This window comes from Pagrus pagrus, assembly GCF_965226575.1.
Source record: "Pagrus pagrus genome assembly, chromosome: 3".
Taxonomy (NCBI): domain Eukaryota; kingdom Metazoa; phylum Chordata; class Actinopteri; order Spariformes; family Sparidae; genus Pagrus; species Pagrus pagrus.
In genome coordinates this window covers 20,627,522-20,642,358 of record NC_140187.1, presented here as the reverse complement: position 1 = coordinate 20,642,358, position 14,837 = coordinate 20,627,522, and the positions used below count along the sequence as shown (strand labels likewise).

Sequence of the window (14,837 nt, the reverse complement as noted above, 5' to 3'; positions counted from 1 at the left end):
ATAACACAGAAGGGGACGATCTGATATTTATACTTTCACTAAATCAGCTGTAAGTAGAGTAGCCACTTTATTTATTAATGTTTTTATCTCAATAACTGATTTACTAATGATAAGTTAATATAAAGAGAGTTTGTTATTCATTGTCCAAGATATTTTATTCCCACATGCTTTTTTAAATTGTTTTGTGGAGCAAATATGTATTTTAAAATGAATTTTGTCCAAAATGTGGAATATTATTAGATTTAATGAAACTTTCACTGTTATGGAAGCAATTAATGAAATGTAATGTGTACAAGTACTTGTTAAGGCAGTAGGTGTTAATGTGTATAGTAGTATTGTTTGTACATGGATAATACATCAGTTTATATTTTAATGTATTTATAAGTATGTATAAGTCTATGTATTTCTTTTGATTTATTAATGGATGTATACTGAGCCTTCTGTTTCTTTGGGACAGATTTCCTCACCTTTCTTTCACCATTCTTGTTTTCTTTACAACATTTACTTTTTCACTATACAGCTGTAGAAATATCTTTACTTTGGGGTCATGAACACGGCCCTGACATGGCTGAAGTAGTAAACAAATGACGATAAAAGCATTTTGTGCAGTTTTAATGTAACTGTATATACAATACAAATAGACAAATCTTTGCCAACAACTCCACATGAAATATAATATACATTTAGATATTTGCTTTAATTTTGTATATTGTGTATATTTATTACTGCAGCAACAGAGTTCAGAATCTTGTTTGTTATATTTTTGTCCCAAATATAAAAACTACTGATACATTTTTACATATGTTTTGTATTTTCTATTAATATAAATGTTACTATGTACTCCCTTAAATTGTTAAGATTTGTGCATTTTCTTACATTAAGCAATTAAATTAGTTTAAAAAAATTAAACTAGGGAATTTTTTTTTTGTGCTGTGCTGAATTATAAACATGTGTCTGATATCTATGTGCAGTAGCTCTATATTTAGTATCTGAGAGAAACAATCCGGATCAGATTCGACTTTGTTGGTCGAGTATGTGTTCACATACGTGTGGCACAGGTGTTTTAAATCAGGAAGCTAGAAAATAGACTATAATGTACATACAAGTAAGTTAAAAGAAATAGACATATAAATATATATAGAATCTTAAAATAAATTACACATTAATGAATATATTACACTCAGCCTCACTGAGAGGCATCTTTGTAAAATATTTGTAAAAAAGGGTAAAACACAATAAAGCCCAATACTTCCACTATGGTCCTTTGGGTGTAGGTGTATATAACATACTGTAGGAGCATGTAAAATATTGAATGGTAATGTAGATTACTGTAAGTAGGATGATATGCTCTAAATACAATTTATACTGTGTTTTTGGATTTAAATCTAACAATGATAATGATGATGATAAAGCCTTTATGCTAAAAGAACAGCATGTTAGGAATTATTTATTATTAAGGTATTATTATTTTATATAATCTGTAGGTACAGTGAATGTTTTAACAATTTATAATCATTAACAAAATGTACATTTATAGTTAATTAAACTTTATTTAATAGTTATGTGATGGAAACCATTTGTTGGGCAATTTGAAGGTCCTTAAACATCAGCTGCAACTTTATAATGTTCATCCAAATAATGTTTAAATGACCTGCACAGTGTTTATTTACATTAGTTGCAACTTTATAATAAACAATTGCTGGGTAACTGTTTTATGACGCATTTCATTGTTTGCTCAAAGTGAAACAACCATGATCTAAAGTTTAATGAACTATAAACGCACCATTTAATAACGATGCTTGTTGCAGTGTTACAGTGCTCCTCTCTGTAGATATAAAGAGTTTAAGATGGATGAAGATGTGCTGCTGACATGATCAGGCTGTGAAGGCTTTCTGAAGCTCCGCCTCCTCCAAGAGTTGCTAGAAGCAACAGGAAGCGACAAACCCAAAAGAAGAAGAAGAGAGCAGGCTGGAGGAAGAAAAAAAAACACAGGAGGCCGAAATCATATCTTGATTGGCTTCTCCTCTCCAGATCCACTGCCGGGGCTGTGAAACCCTGAGCCCGGAGCCGACCCGCCTGCCTCTGTGACCCGGTTCTGTCGGGAGTTATATACGTGGCACAAGAATGAGCATGTCCTCCTCATAAAGCTCAAGTGAAGCTTTTACCTGCCGCGGAGAAGAAACAGACGAGGTGAGTACAAGTATGTGAGCTGTCGCCTGAACGTGAGACTTGATTCCCGTGTGACACTTTGGCAGCGGACATTTATGTAATGTGGCACAGATGTGGAAGTGGAAGTTGCTGGCGGTGATCTGTCTCCTCCGCTCCCCGTCTCTACTTTTTGTTACTCCGCCACGTCAGTGATCATGTAGGTGAGGAGCAGGAAAAAGTCCTGTGTGGCCTGTTGCTGCTTCACTTTTTTTACAGACAGTTTTTTTTTTTAATCAACAAAGGAGCGCTATGGAGGAGCACCACGTGTCGGGAGACAGGGCTTTCCGTCTGCCCTGGCCTGTTTTATGCCTCCGCCCACTGGCCTTCAGTGCCCGGCTCCATTGGAGCTGATCAAGTGTGATAAATGAATGAAATGTGAGCTGTCTGCTGATTGGTGATCAATAAACCTGCAGGTTAACGGCCTCAGTGTTGTGTGACAGACCTCCAGGTGTTGTGTTAAACATCTGTGCCCTCTCTCTCCTCTGGTGCTGCTGTGTGAGTCTCTCTGAGGAGATGTTTTTAAGGTGACAAGTCGACCAGACCACTTCCTGTAGGACCAGGGGAGGGTTTGGCATGAGGACCACAGCAGGCCTGCTCAGACATAATGACACTTTATGTTGTAACGATTCATTTTCAATCAAATCACACAGTTTTTTCCTTTTGTGAAATGAAGGTGGCTGACAGATAAATCAGCAACATGATATTTATACTCAAAGATGTGTTATTGGTAGTTTAGATCAAATGTAAATATTTATTTTTTAGTTTGTCATCCACAGAGCAGGAAGTTTACAGACTGTAAAAATACTTTACTACAAGTAAAAGTCCTGCATTGAAAATGTGAACCAAATAAAAGTATGTAAGTATGACAACAAATAATACATTTAAATACGACATATAAGCCTGAACTACATTTTGTAATACAAATATGTGTTGTATTATGATGATACAGTAAGTAAAAGTAAGTAATGTAATGTTATATAGAAATATATGATGTATTTTGACATTCGTAGAGTGCTTCCACTACAAGTAAATGTCCTGCATTAAAAGAGTCACTTCAATAAAAGTATGTACATTACACTACATATAATATATTTAAATACTATAATACTGCATCAAAACTACATCTGGTAATACAACTATGTGTTGTAAAATTATGATAAAGTAAGTAAGTAAAAATACTCAATGTGGAATAACGTCCCCTGTGACGGATATATTATTATATCACTTATTATTATATTATTTTTTATAGGTAACATGTTGCTGTTGTAGTTGGTTGAGGTAGAGTTAATATCAAACTACTTTTTATAGGATTATTTTCATATTTGGATCAATCTCCTGAAATGTTTTATGAGAAATGTTTGCATGAAAAATGACTGAAACAGTTATCAAAGTCGTTGGGAATAATTTTTTCCATCAATCAACTAATTAATTAACCCACTATTTGTTTCAGCCTAACTGGTATAAACTATATAAAAGTATTTTGATTTGTAACCAAATGTCATATTTTATAAACTCTTCTGTTTTTTGTGTGCAAAAAACTTACTTATATTATGTAAAGTAACTAGTTACCAAAGCTGTCAGGTAATTGTAGTGGAGTTGAAAGTGTAATATTTCCCTCCATAGTGTAGTGGAGTACAAGTACAAATTCACATGAAAGGAAAATAGTTAGAAAAGTACCTCAAATGTATTTGGTTAAATCCCACCACTGGTTTTATTTTATCACAAAATGAAAACACTTTTGCTGGACTTTCAAACTGTAAATGGTCGACACCTGCATCAACTTTCAAACAGCAGTGCTGGTTGAACCCTGTCAGTACTGAAGAAGACTCAGTAGCTTCCTACAGTTTGACATTTGACTGTACAGGCCGGGTCACTCAGCCTCCTCAGCAGGCCTCTCCCTGTCCTTTCTGGATTTCTTCTCTGCTGCCTCCCACAGCAGTTACCACACAGTCTGCTGCCTACAGTGGAAAGTTTCACAATGGCAGTGATGATAAACGCCTAAATTTAACTTAATTACTTTAATGAGGCAACCTACATGTGGGCAAACTGTGAACTCACAATATGTGATCAGTTTGTCACAGTTGTACAAGCTTTCTTTAATGGACACTGATTAAACTATTAAATGGCATCATAAAGTTCTGGGAAGATTACCAAAGTTTATTTTAGTTAGCAAACAAAATACAAAGGAAAACCTTTTATTGGATAAAAACTAATTCAATAAGAAATGAATGTTTATTAATATCTATTATTAAGTTCTGCTCTGTTGTTACATATTGTGTCTACCCTAACCACTAGATTGCAATTTGTCTTAGCTTTTAATTGTGAACATCGGGAAGATTATTGTAATTTGTTGCTCAGTATTTGGTCAGCACTTATTGTTATTGTTGCCTAATGCACATTTGGTTCCACATGGATACTGTATGATATGAATTTAAAATCAGAAACTACATTTAAATGAATGTATTTATAATACAAAAACTAAAGCTAGTGTAGTTCCAGTCAGTAGTGTAATTAGGACGTTTATTTTTTTTAATATTAAAAAAATGTCATTAAAGGAAAATAAAAACAGACATCACGTTTTTTTTTTTCATCTTGATAATTAGTATCAGTTGATGGACTTTGTAACAAAAGCTCATTAGACAGACAGTCAGATTTAAATTTAAAAATGTTTTTATAGTTATTGGTTGTCATGAATTAAACCTGCAATATGTTTATTTTGAAATTACTACAAGAATCAGCCAGAAATCTTTATTGGGAGTATTTTTTATAGGAATCAAAAAAAAAAGTTTCTTGGTGATATTGGTGGTATTTTTATGTTTCTCTGTGTCGCTTAATGCCAGTTATGATTGTCTAGGTTTTATTCGTGAGGTCAGCACCGACCTGAATAACGCTGAAAGGAATTTGTATTTCTTGCAGAATCAAACGGGAATGCCGGCAGATTCTTGTCCGCAGACAGTCTGACTCAACTTTTCATTGCATAAGAGGAAGAAATGTGGTGTCTCGGTCAATAATGCAACATCTCTTCCTCTTATTAACGACACTTTATATTGACCACTTCAGTAATGTGGTTTGGCTGCATTGCAGAATATTCAAACTGTTTAATATCTTCAAGCCTTGTCGGTTGAAGTTCACTTTCAATAACACTTTGAGGTATAATTAACCCGATCTGTACATGTTGGGCTGTAAATGGCGAGTAGAAGAGATTCCTCTGGAGAGATTCACATACAGATCCAAAAGATTTTATATTTTATTTTCAAATCGTCTGAATCTCAACAGAACAAAAAGGCGTGTATGTTTTGCTACGTTCAACAGTGACTCTGCATTTATCTGTTTTCTTCTCCGGGCTCATGAAGCAATCATGTTTACAAAGTTACAGTCCAGTCATGCTGTCTCATGCTGTCAGCAGAGACTGAAAGTCTCTTTGAGTGTTAGTATTGTGTATTTTTGGGAGTATCGGCTTTGCAGAATGAAGAGTGCGCTAAAGAACAGAAGAGAATGAATTCCTTGTTGAGGTGTTTGGCCTTTCAGTGGATTATGTTTCTCTTCTTATGTTGCTGTATTTTTCTCACTGTCCTCTGCAGAAACAATTGTAGCTCCGGCTCGACTTCATCTCTTTCGCACTTTATCTTCCCCAACGAGTCCACTGTGATCATAGTATTTACACAGTCTGACACAGAACAACATGGAAACGTTTTATATTGACAGGTTAGTTTCTTGCTATGCCTCAGTGTTGGTAATAGCCGTGGCTGGAGGCATTATGTTTTTGTGTTGTCCCGTTCCTGTGAACGTTATATCTCAGAAACACATCGAGGGGATTTCTTCAAATTTGGCGTGAAGGTCCACTTGGACTTCAGGATGAATGATTAGATTATGGTGGTCAGTGTTCAAAGGTCAAGGTCACTGTGACTTCACAAAACACTTGTTTTCGCCACTTCTCAACAATTCATACGATAATTGCAACAAATGTTTTACACAAATGTCCAACATTGAAGTTGCTTATTTTATTCAACCAACAGCTCAAAACCCAAAGCTATGAATCATATATGACAGGATATGAATATGAAGCATCAAAGCCTCATGTTTAAAAAGCTGGAACAGACAAATATTTGGCTTTTTTAATTGATCAAATATCAAACCTTTCCATCAGTTCAAATAAAACAAATGTTTAACCTCAACACGAACAGGATTATAAGACAGAGGACTGAAAAGCAATGCCTTTTTCAGCAAAGACCACCTGTCACCTGAGGGGGGGGATGGGATTGTGAATATGATAATGATGTTGCTCTGCTCTGTCCTCGAGCCCCGACGTTCATAACTTTGTGAACCCACAGACTGTGCTGGAGGAGGCAGCAGGAGTGAGAGGGAGCAGATGACCACAAAACAATAGGACACACATGCCAGATATGACTGTGACAGGTGTTAATGTCGAGTAGGTGGAAGAGGCACACAGGTAGATGGAGGGGGATAAGGTGTGGGGACAGGCGGAGCAGGGGGGAAGTGTACCAAACTGGTTTAACAGATTAAAGGCTGAGAGTCGAACAAAGGGAAGGAAGGAGCGGGCGATGCTCTCTCCGGTTGTATGCCTGCTGCCTGGCAGGAGGCGGATGGATGGAGGTGGTGGTGAAGCCAGAGACAAGTTAGAAGCAAAAACGCTGTTAAGGTCGAGTGGTTGACGGTGCTTTCTGTGCTGTCAGGGTCCTGTGTTTAATGTATTTCATGTAAAATGGTGTCCCATTCAGTGAACCATTTGATTTCTCTCGGGAGGTCGGGTACTTTTGTCCTTTAGCTCGTGGATAATAAAACATTTGGTGAATGTGAATAAAGAAATGGATAAAAAATATGTCAGACATTTCAGCACTTTGCACCAAAAATACCTGAGAGCTCTTTTGAGGTTTCACTCTATTAGAGGCCAGCGCAGCTAGCCTTGAAATGTTGTGCACTTAGCTCCGAGCACAGTTAACTCCTGCTGCCAGAAAAGTTTACATAGACTGATGTGTGTTATTTGTTAGTGGTGGGTGAAGCCATGCACAGTATGTACTATATACTTTGAAATCTCCTCAAAAGCACTTGCACAGAAAATTAGTCCTCTACAGTGCAGTTCTCCTCAGTTCTACAGTGGGTTTGAGTATCTGAAGTATTTCGATTTTATGCCCCAAAACTTTACTGTCTTATTGGAGTCACTTCAGGCATACCCAGGCAGGCAGCTGTTTCCACTGAAAGAGCTCTCACAAAGTGACTGTGCCACCATTACTCAGCACCAGACACAATATGCCTCTAGAACGTGAACATAAGGGCCCATTTATCAGCTGAGGAGACAGATATTTCTCTCAGGAGTCGGTGGAGACCAAAATAAAACTAAAAAGAGAGAGAACATCGGATTTAAATTCGACAGGCGGCTAAATGAGCGTTTATGTTGTGTTTAGCTTGTTCCATTGCAACCAAGAGGCTAAAAAGTTGGCTGATGCAGGTCTAAAGATTTTGAATGTGTAGTTGGTAGCAGCCTGATTGTGTTGATGATGATAATAAATTAAACTTTATTGACCCACAGAGAGGAAATTGAAACCAATTTTATTAGGCTTTAATTAATATAGATGAGAGAGTTGGGCAATTATGATATATACCATGATACAGTATAATGTCTCTACTGTTTATACTTAGGCTACTGTAGTTTAATTATCTCTGTGTTGTAAATCAGTGAGCAGCACTTTCATAGCTCTGCGATGAAGTACTGAGATTTGAATTAAATAAATTAGTCCTTCCTCTCCAGACATTTTTGAAGAGGAAATCTATTGTATTAGAAATATGTATTAATAAAGTATAAAAATATAAAAATTGAACATTCTGTAAAAGACGCTTTTATTCACATTACCCACGCTGAATAGCTGAAACAGTATATTTTGTACAGGAGTGGCTCAGTCAGCTCCGTGGCACATCAGCCAGGTTGTTGAGCTGTACAGCATCCCCCTCCTGAATACAGCAGCACTCTAAGTGCTACACAGTCGTCGACAGCGCCGAGCAGTTTGTTTTACAAATGGAAATACTAAAGAAGAAAAACTGCCCTTGTCCTCTTTTGTAGAGCGCGGTGTTACAAGCTCAGTCTTATGCTGTTTGTGAAATATTACCGCTGAGAACTTGCACCATTAAAACCGCCTGCCTGATGCACTTGCCCATGTTTCCTGCTTCACATCAACGTCAACAACTGACTGTTCACTTGCCGCCTGATATATCCCACCGTTTCACAGGTGCCTTTGTAAGGAAATGATCAGTATTATGCAAATCCCCTGTCAGTGGTTTTAATGTTGAGGCTGACTGGTGTATACGACACGTTCATATCTCCTCATTGGACACTGATAAGGGGCTGTTGTTTACTGAACTCCTGGAACTCTTTGCTAACAAGCTGATGTCATTTGGATGCAAAAGTATAATAGCAGAGTTACAATGGACACGTATTTCAGCTCAAGACAACCTCAGAAACGTTTCTTCTGAGACGCACTGCTGCCAGCTCAAAATCAACTCTGTGCTCATTCAGAAATTGATATTGAAGCACAAGAGCTGCCGAGGAGCAACTGTTCATTTTGAATATGAAAGGTTTGGAGTAGAAAGGCGATGAATTCCAGCTCCTGCAGTGTGTTATTCTTAGCCTGAAGACATTTTGTCTTTCTTACTAAATATTCACCAGCTAATCAGAGACAATATATGAGTGCGGTTTATTCCTTTACTAATCGATTTTATTTATGAAGCCCAAAATCACAACCACATCGCCTCAGTGGGGTTTACAATCTGTACAGTGAACGGCATCCTCTGTCCTTAGCCCCTCGATTCGAGTGAGGAAATTAATGTTTTTTATGTGTGTCTTGTCTTTCTTGTTTTTAACTGTATTGTCTTCAGTTGTCTGATTTGATCTGTTTCAACTACACTTTCTTTACATACATCTGTGTACTGGGTAGGTTTGGGTTGAGTGATTGGTTGACGAGTGTGAAAGGGGATGTGTTTTGTAAGGTTTCCCAGTTCGTCAGTTGTTGATTCGCAGTATTTTCAATAGAACAGCTCCAGGCTGCACATTAGTGTGATGTTTCAAAATCCCTTTTAATTATCTCATTCTTGTAATTAATAGCTTTTACATCTGATCTGTCTGCCCTACTTTGTCTCAGTCTGTTTGATCTTGGCCATGGCCCACGGCACCAGTATCCAGTATGAGCCAGTGGCAGAGATCGGAGGAGGCGCTTACGGGACGGTTTATAAGGCCCGAGACACAGAGAGCGGGCAGTTTGTGGCTCTGAAGAGCGTGCGTGTCCAGACGGACCAAAATGGCCTCCCCGTCTCCACAGTCAGAGAGGTGGCTCTGTTGAGAAGGCTGGAGCAGTTTGACCACCCCAATGTGGTCAGGTAAGACCGTCATTAAAGTGTTGTGTGCGTGCTGTCTACAACTCGCTGCGAACACCACCATCAACTCACAGAAGTCACTTTTTATTCTACATGACAGGCTTATGGATGTATGTGCCACCCAGAGGTCAGACCAGGAGACTAAAGTCACTCTGGTGTTTGAACATGTGGACCAAGACCTCAAGACGTACCTAGAGAGGGCCCCGACTCCAGGATTAGCCCCCGGACACGTTAAGGCAAGAACTAACTGAAACAATATCTAAACTAAACTGCATCTGTCAAATATGTTATAAGGAAGAAACATCTGTTGAACTGTAGTTTCAGTGGAGGTATAACAGTGTTTTTGCAGGACCTGATGAGGCAGTTGCTGTGTGGTCTTGCATTCCTTCACTCGAACCGCGTGATGCACCGAGACTTGAAACCAGAGAATATTCTGGTTACCAGCCAGGGCCAGGTGAAGCTGGCCGACTTTGGACTGGCCAGGATCTACAGCTGCCACATGGCCCTCACTCCTGTGGTGAGAACTCACATGGACAACACTGATACCTTATTGTGTTGTGATTATGCCATTTTCCAAAGCCTAGACTTTAACCACCCAGGCTGCATGTTTCCAGTCATTTCAGTTCAAAAATAAAAATCAACCTTCAGCCACTGAAAATCTGCCTGAGATAAAAAATCTATTGTTTTGATGCATTCAGTGTCTGCTGAACGTGTGACACTTCCAACTTCTCGTTACCCTTTCGGCAAATGTCAGTGTTGTCATTTGTCGTCAGAGTTAATTAACTCACACTACAGCATGAATGTGATATTTGCTCACTGGCTTATGGTCAAATTTTGGTTTGAGCTTTCTTGAATTCATATAGGGATCAGTTTTTAACCAGAAGAGTCTACAGCCATGCTAGCTGCTCTTTTTAGGTAGCACTATTGCTAAATGCAACTTTGGCATACTAACTGGCTCACAGTGTCAGGCAGTATGCACACACACACTGTGAAACATTACTTAGTGTGTGATTTTTAGCACCGCTTCAACAAGCTAAATGCTAAATAGTATGGTAGTATGGGTATTTGAATGCAGCACAGGTCTACCATCTCGGTTTAGCCTGTTAGCATGCTAACATTAGCTTATTAGTACATTAAGCTTTGGAAAACGGTCATCAGAAATGCAGATATTTTTATTTTTTATGGTTATTGTTGTGAACGAGCTTAAACAAAAAGTACAGTTCTGCATCCTACTATAACATTTTATTGGTTCCTGCTTTTTGTTTTCTTTAATTGTGTTCAAATCATTTGGTCTCACACCTGCTGATGGACGTGTTTGTTTCTCCCAGGTGGTCACGCTGTGGTATCGACCTCCTGAAGTTCTGCTGCAGACAAGTTACGCCACGCCTGTGGACATCTGGAGCACCGGCTGCATCTTCGCCGAGATGTTTAGATGCAAGTGAGTCAGCAGAATAATCTTCAGACACACACCAAACATCTCTCAGACAAAACACATTGATACTGATGTACTTTTCCAAATACGTTTCGGAGGAAAACACTGCTTGGATAATGTTCACAGGCAACGTTTTTTTTCCAATCCGGAACGTGGGGCATGAAACAAAGGCAGGGGCTTACAAAGCAAAGGATGTTCAACTTTTTATTTGTTGTTAGATTTAGGTTACTGAAACGCTTAATTAAAGTGAGCTGAAGATTGTGGCTTCTGTGACTGACTAAAGTCTCTTCCTGTCTTGTGTTTTAAGTCGCTGCTGACTTCTTCAAATTAAACCAAGATAATATCCTTCCCTATCAGGAAAGTGCTTGGAGTTGCCTAAATGTAAATCAAATGTCTAGAAAGGTTAATCATGCTTACATTGACATGATTGGATACTGTAGAGAAAAAAGTGTATACATTGACAATAAACAGTTTGCAGACATGTTAAATATCAATATTTGCTCATAATCTGGTGAACAGTACTGTACATTTCTTGTCAAATAGTTTCTTATAGTCCCAAACATGCTAACGCTATATTATAAGACATAACGGACCCAATATGATATTTATCATGGCAAATGGATGCTTCACCTTTAGACTCTTAATAGGTTGTATATAGTGGGTGTATTCATTACCCAGTGGTGTAACTGCCCAGATTTTAACACATTTTTGTGCCAGTGTCACAGCAGCCGGCAGGGTTCAGATTTTATCTGTAAATGGTCAACATTATCAGGTTATCTGTGGCCCTGGGGAAAACTTGTCCGGACTATTAAACTGTCAGGAGGTGAACACACATATTATGTGACAGCATATATATTCTATTTCAGTCGTAGCCCTCCTCCGACCAAGTTAAATTTACAATAAACATGCAGACTTTATTGGTGTTCACGTGTCCACAAGGAGTTTCTGCAAGCAAAAGTCATAATGTGTAAATTTAAGGCAGCTTGTGCAGCTTGGAGACATATCATTTAGATGTGTCTCTGTCTATATGCTCGGAGTATTATATGATTTCTAATTGGCAATTATTCTCAACGTCTCTCCCAGATCAGCAGATAACCAGTGCAGCACATACACAGTAGCTCCATCTAGTGGTAGAAATGATGCCTTGTATAATTGCATAAAGGGATTCATGTCTGAGAATAATTGTCTTGGGAACAGTTAGTATAATGATGGTGATTATATAATGATACATTGATGGAGCAGAGGCACATCGTTATAATGTTATAGCTTACAGTATCACAAACAATTACCGAGTGTAACAGGGTGAGACGTTGCAAACTTGATCAGTGGGATCCTTCAACTTGCCCTTCATGCCGACATGCTAATCTGGGTCTAGTGGACACCATGTTACAGTTTACCCTCCCGTACAAACAGGAAGTACAAACACATGTGAGCTAATTATATGAGATCTGCTTCAACTTTTTGACTTTGTGTGTCTGTTAGACCTTTGTTCTGCGGAGAATCAGAAGTGGACCAACTTGGGAAGATTCTCGAGTGAGTAACAAATTGTTTCCATCACAGTCGCCTGACTTTGGCAGATGATTCATATTATTTCACTGACAATGATCCCTCTTTTCAGAGTTATTGGCTTGCCACCAGAGGAGGAGTGGCCGACTGATGTTACGCTCTCGAGAAAAAACTTCCCCCCTCTCTTACCTCAACCAATCACTGACTTTGTTCCAGAGATAGATGAGCAGGGGGCACAACTATTGCTGGTAAGACTTTGCTTTGAATTCAAAATTAAAGGGACAGTCCATCATACATGGTAATTCATTATAAGGTGTGTACAGAGCTGAAGTCAGGACAGTAACAAGCAAGTTACCTCAGAGTCAGGAAGAACTTTTTTGAGTCATAGTCTGCTGATGTTCAACACAAGCCACAAGAATTTCACTGAGGCAATATGAGAAATTCTTGTGACTAATGTTAAATAACCAGCTGGTTAAACTAGAGGAAAGAGCAGACGGACTTTCAACAGGTTCATTCTTTGGTAAAACTGAAAATAAGACTTAAAGGAAACCTATTATGACATTATGCAGCTGCTCTGTTGTTGTGTTGTTGTTCTGTATGAGGAAATTGGTGTGTTTTTGTGCGTTAAAGCATGTAAACCTGTTCTAGTAGTAACCCAAAATAAAATTTTTAACCCAAAAATGAGCATAATATGTCTCCTTTAAGATCACAACTTTTCCAATGTATTAGTATTTAGTTAACCAACAGAAATGCTCATAAATGTTGCTCTTCTGGGTTTGAATCAGTTACTTAACAACACCTTTAAAGTGGTCAGTATATTTTACAATGCCTCTCTATATGATGTAGATAATATATGATCAAAAGTTATTTTAGTTATTTAAAAAAAACTAAATCCTAATAAGCAAAGAAAGCTGATGACATATATATTAGCTCATTTTGGTGACTTTCCACTGAATTTAATTTCTATACCTTCCTCTTTATTATTAAATGAATAAACATCTTTTACCTGTATCTTCCTGTAGTTTCTTCTGGTTGCCTGGCAACTGGTCCTGGCCAAATAGAGATTTCCTTCAGTCCAGTAATTTTGTTTTTATTAAATCATAAGGATCAAGAAAGATGAGATATAACATGTCAATTAATGAGCTTTAGAGGTGCTAGTAGGACGGTTTTTGTTACCTCTGATCAGAGCCAGGCTAGGTGTTTCCCCTGTTTCCAGTCTTTATGCTAAGCTAAGCTAACCTGCTGCTGCCTCCAGCTTCGTATTTAATGGTCACATATGTGAGTGGTCTAAACCTCTTTATTTAACTCTTATCATGAAAAAGCGAATACGAGTATTTCTTAAAATGTTAAAAGCTGTTGCTTTGATATCTGAAATCTAACCTGCTACTCTTTCTTCTACAGAAAATGCTGACCTTTGACCCCTTCAAACGAATATCTGCCCTGAATGCCCTAGACCATCCATATTTCCATGAGGAGGAGACATTGACACAGACAAAAAGCTGAAGTGATGCGGTTAAACATGCAGCGAGAGGTAACAGTGTCTAAGTTTAGACCTGGCCTGACCATAAAGGATTTCAGTTTCATTCAGTGCATTGCCTTTCAAGATGTCTGGGTTTCGCTTTGGGATATTTTTTCTTTTACTCCCGCATCAAAAAGGATTAAAGACGGGGGAATGGAATTAAAAACAGAAGAGGAGTGAACTTAAGGATCACTGGCATGCTTCCCAACGTGTAAATGTCACAATTAATGACATTAACATGTCATGTCTTCAAGGACAGTACCAGTGTTTTTCATGTTTGATTTCTGTATCAGTCTCATCAGCAGGGACTGATCGACAGAAACATCAGTCACGGCCTCTGAAATGTTGCTCTTATTATTTTTGTACAGTGTTTAGACAGAAGGAAGCCGAGATGTCATCTTTTTTGTGTTGCAGGCTGAACAAAGTCTGACAGAAGTGACACCTCAGGGTTAGAAGAGTCAGTCGTCAGTGACTTTTATTTGTATTAATATTTATCCCACAAAAAGGAACAAAAACAACATAAGCCTGTGACGGGCATGAAGCTGAACAAAAATGATTAGGAAAAGAAAGGATAGTATAAAGTAGAAGTAGGAAAACGCACAAGATAGACACACATGACAAAAATACTGGTATTGCCCTTAAAAGCTCTCATATAGTGAAAGAAACTGTTTCTTTTATTGAGGGACTGAAGGGTTCGACTTCATTTCATGTTTAACATTTTTTTGCTAAAACCGTCTGAAATCAACCAGCACTGCAACTACAAGTGAATAAAAACACGTTTTAATCACA

At 38.1% G+C, this 14,837-nt stretch overlaps 1 protein-coding gene across 1 annotated transcript; it reads left to right on the top strand.

Moving 5' to 3' along the window:
• Nucleotides 1-1,934: 1,934 nt before the first annotated feature.
• Nucleotides 1,935-14,837, top strand: cdk4 (cyclin dependent kinase 4). Its single transcript, XM_084347298.1, has 8 exons — nucleotides 1,935-2,190; nucleotides 9,360-9,594; nucleotides 9,692-9,827; nucleotides 9,941-10,108; nucleotides 10,920-11,029; nucleotides 12,506-12,556; nucleotides 12,642-12,777; nucleotides 13,931-14,837. Exons 2-8 carry the CDS (start codon nucleotides 9,377-9,379, stop codon nucleotides 14,030-14,032), a joined length of 921 nt encoding a protein of 306 aa, XP_084203424.1. The 5' UTR covers nucleotides 1,935-2,190; nucleotides 9,360-9,376; the 3' UTR covers nucleotides 14,033-14,837.

Bases quoted from the DNA above. Each gene is read 5' to 3' on its own strand.
- cdk4 (XM_084347298.1), top strand. From the start codon at position 9,377: ATGGCCCACGGCACCAGTATCCAGTATGAGCCAGTGGCAGAGATCGGA. The intron at 9,828-9,940 runs GCAAGAACTAAC...GTGTTTTTGCAG, and splicing joins TAGCCCCCGGACACGTTAAG to GACCTGATGAGGCAGTTGCT. The intron at 10,109-10,919 runs GTGAGAACTCAC...TGTTTCTCCCAG, and splicing joins ACATGGCCCTCACTCCTGTG to GTGGTCACGCTGTGGTATCG.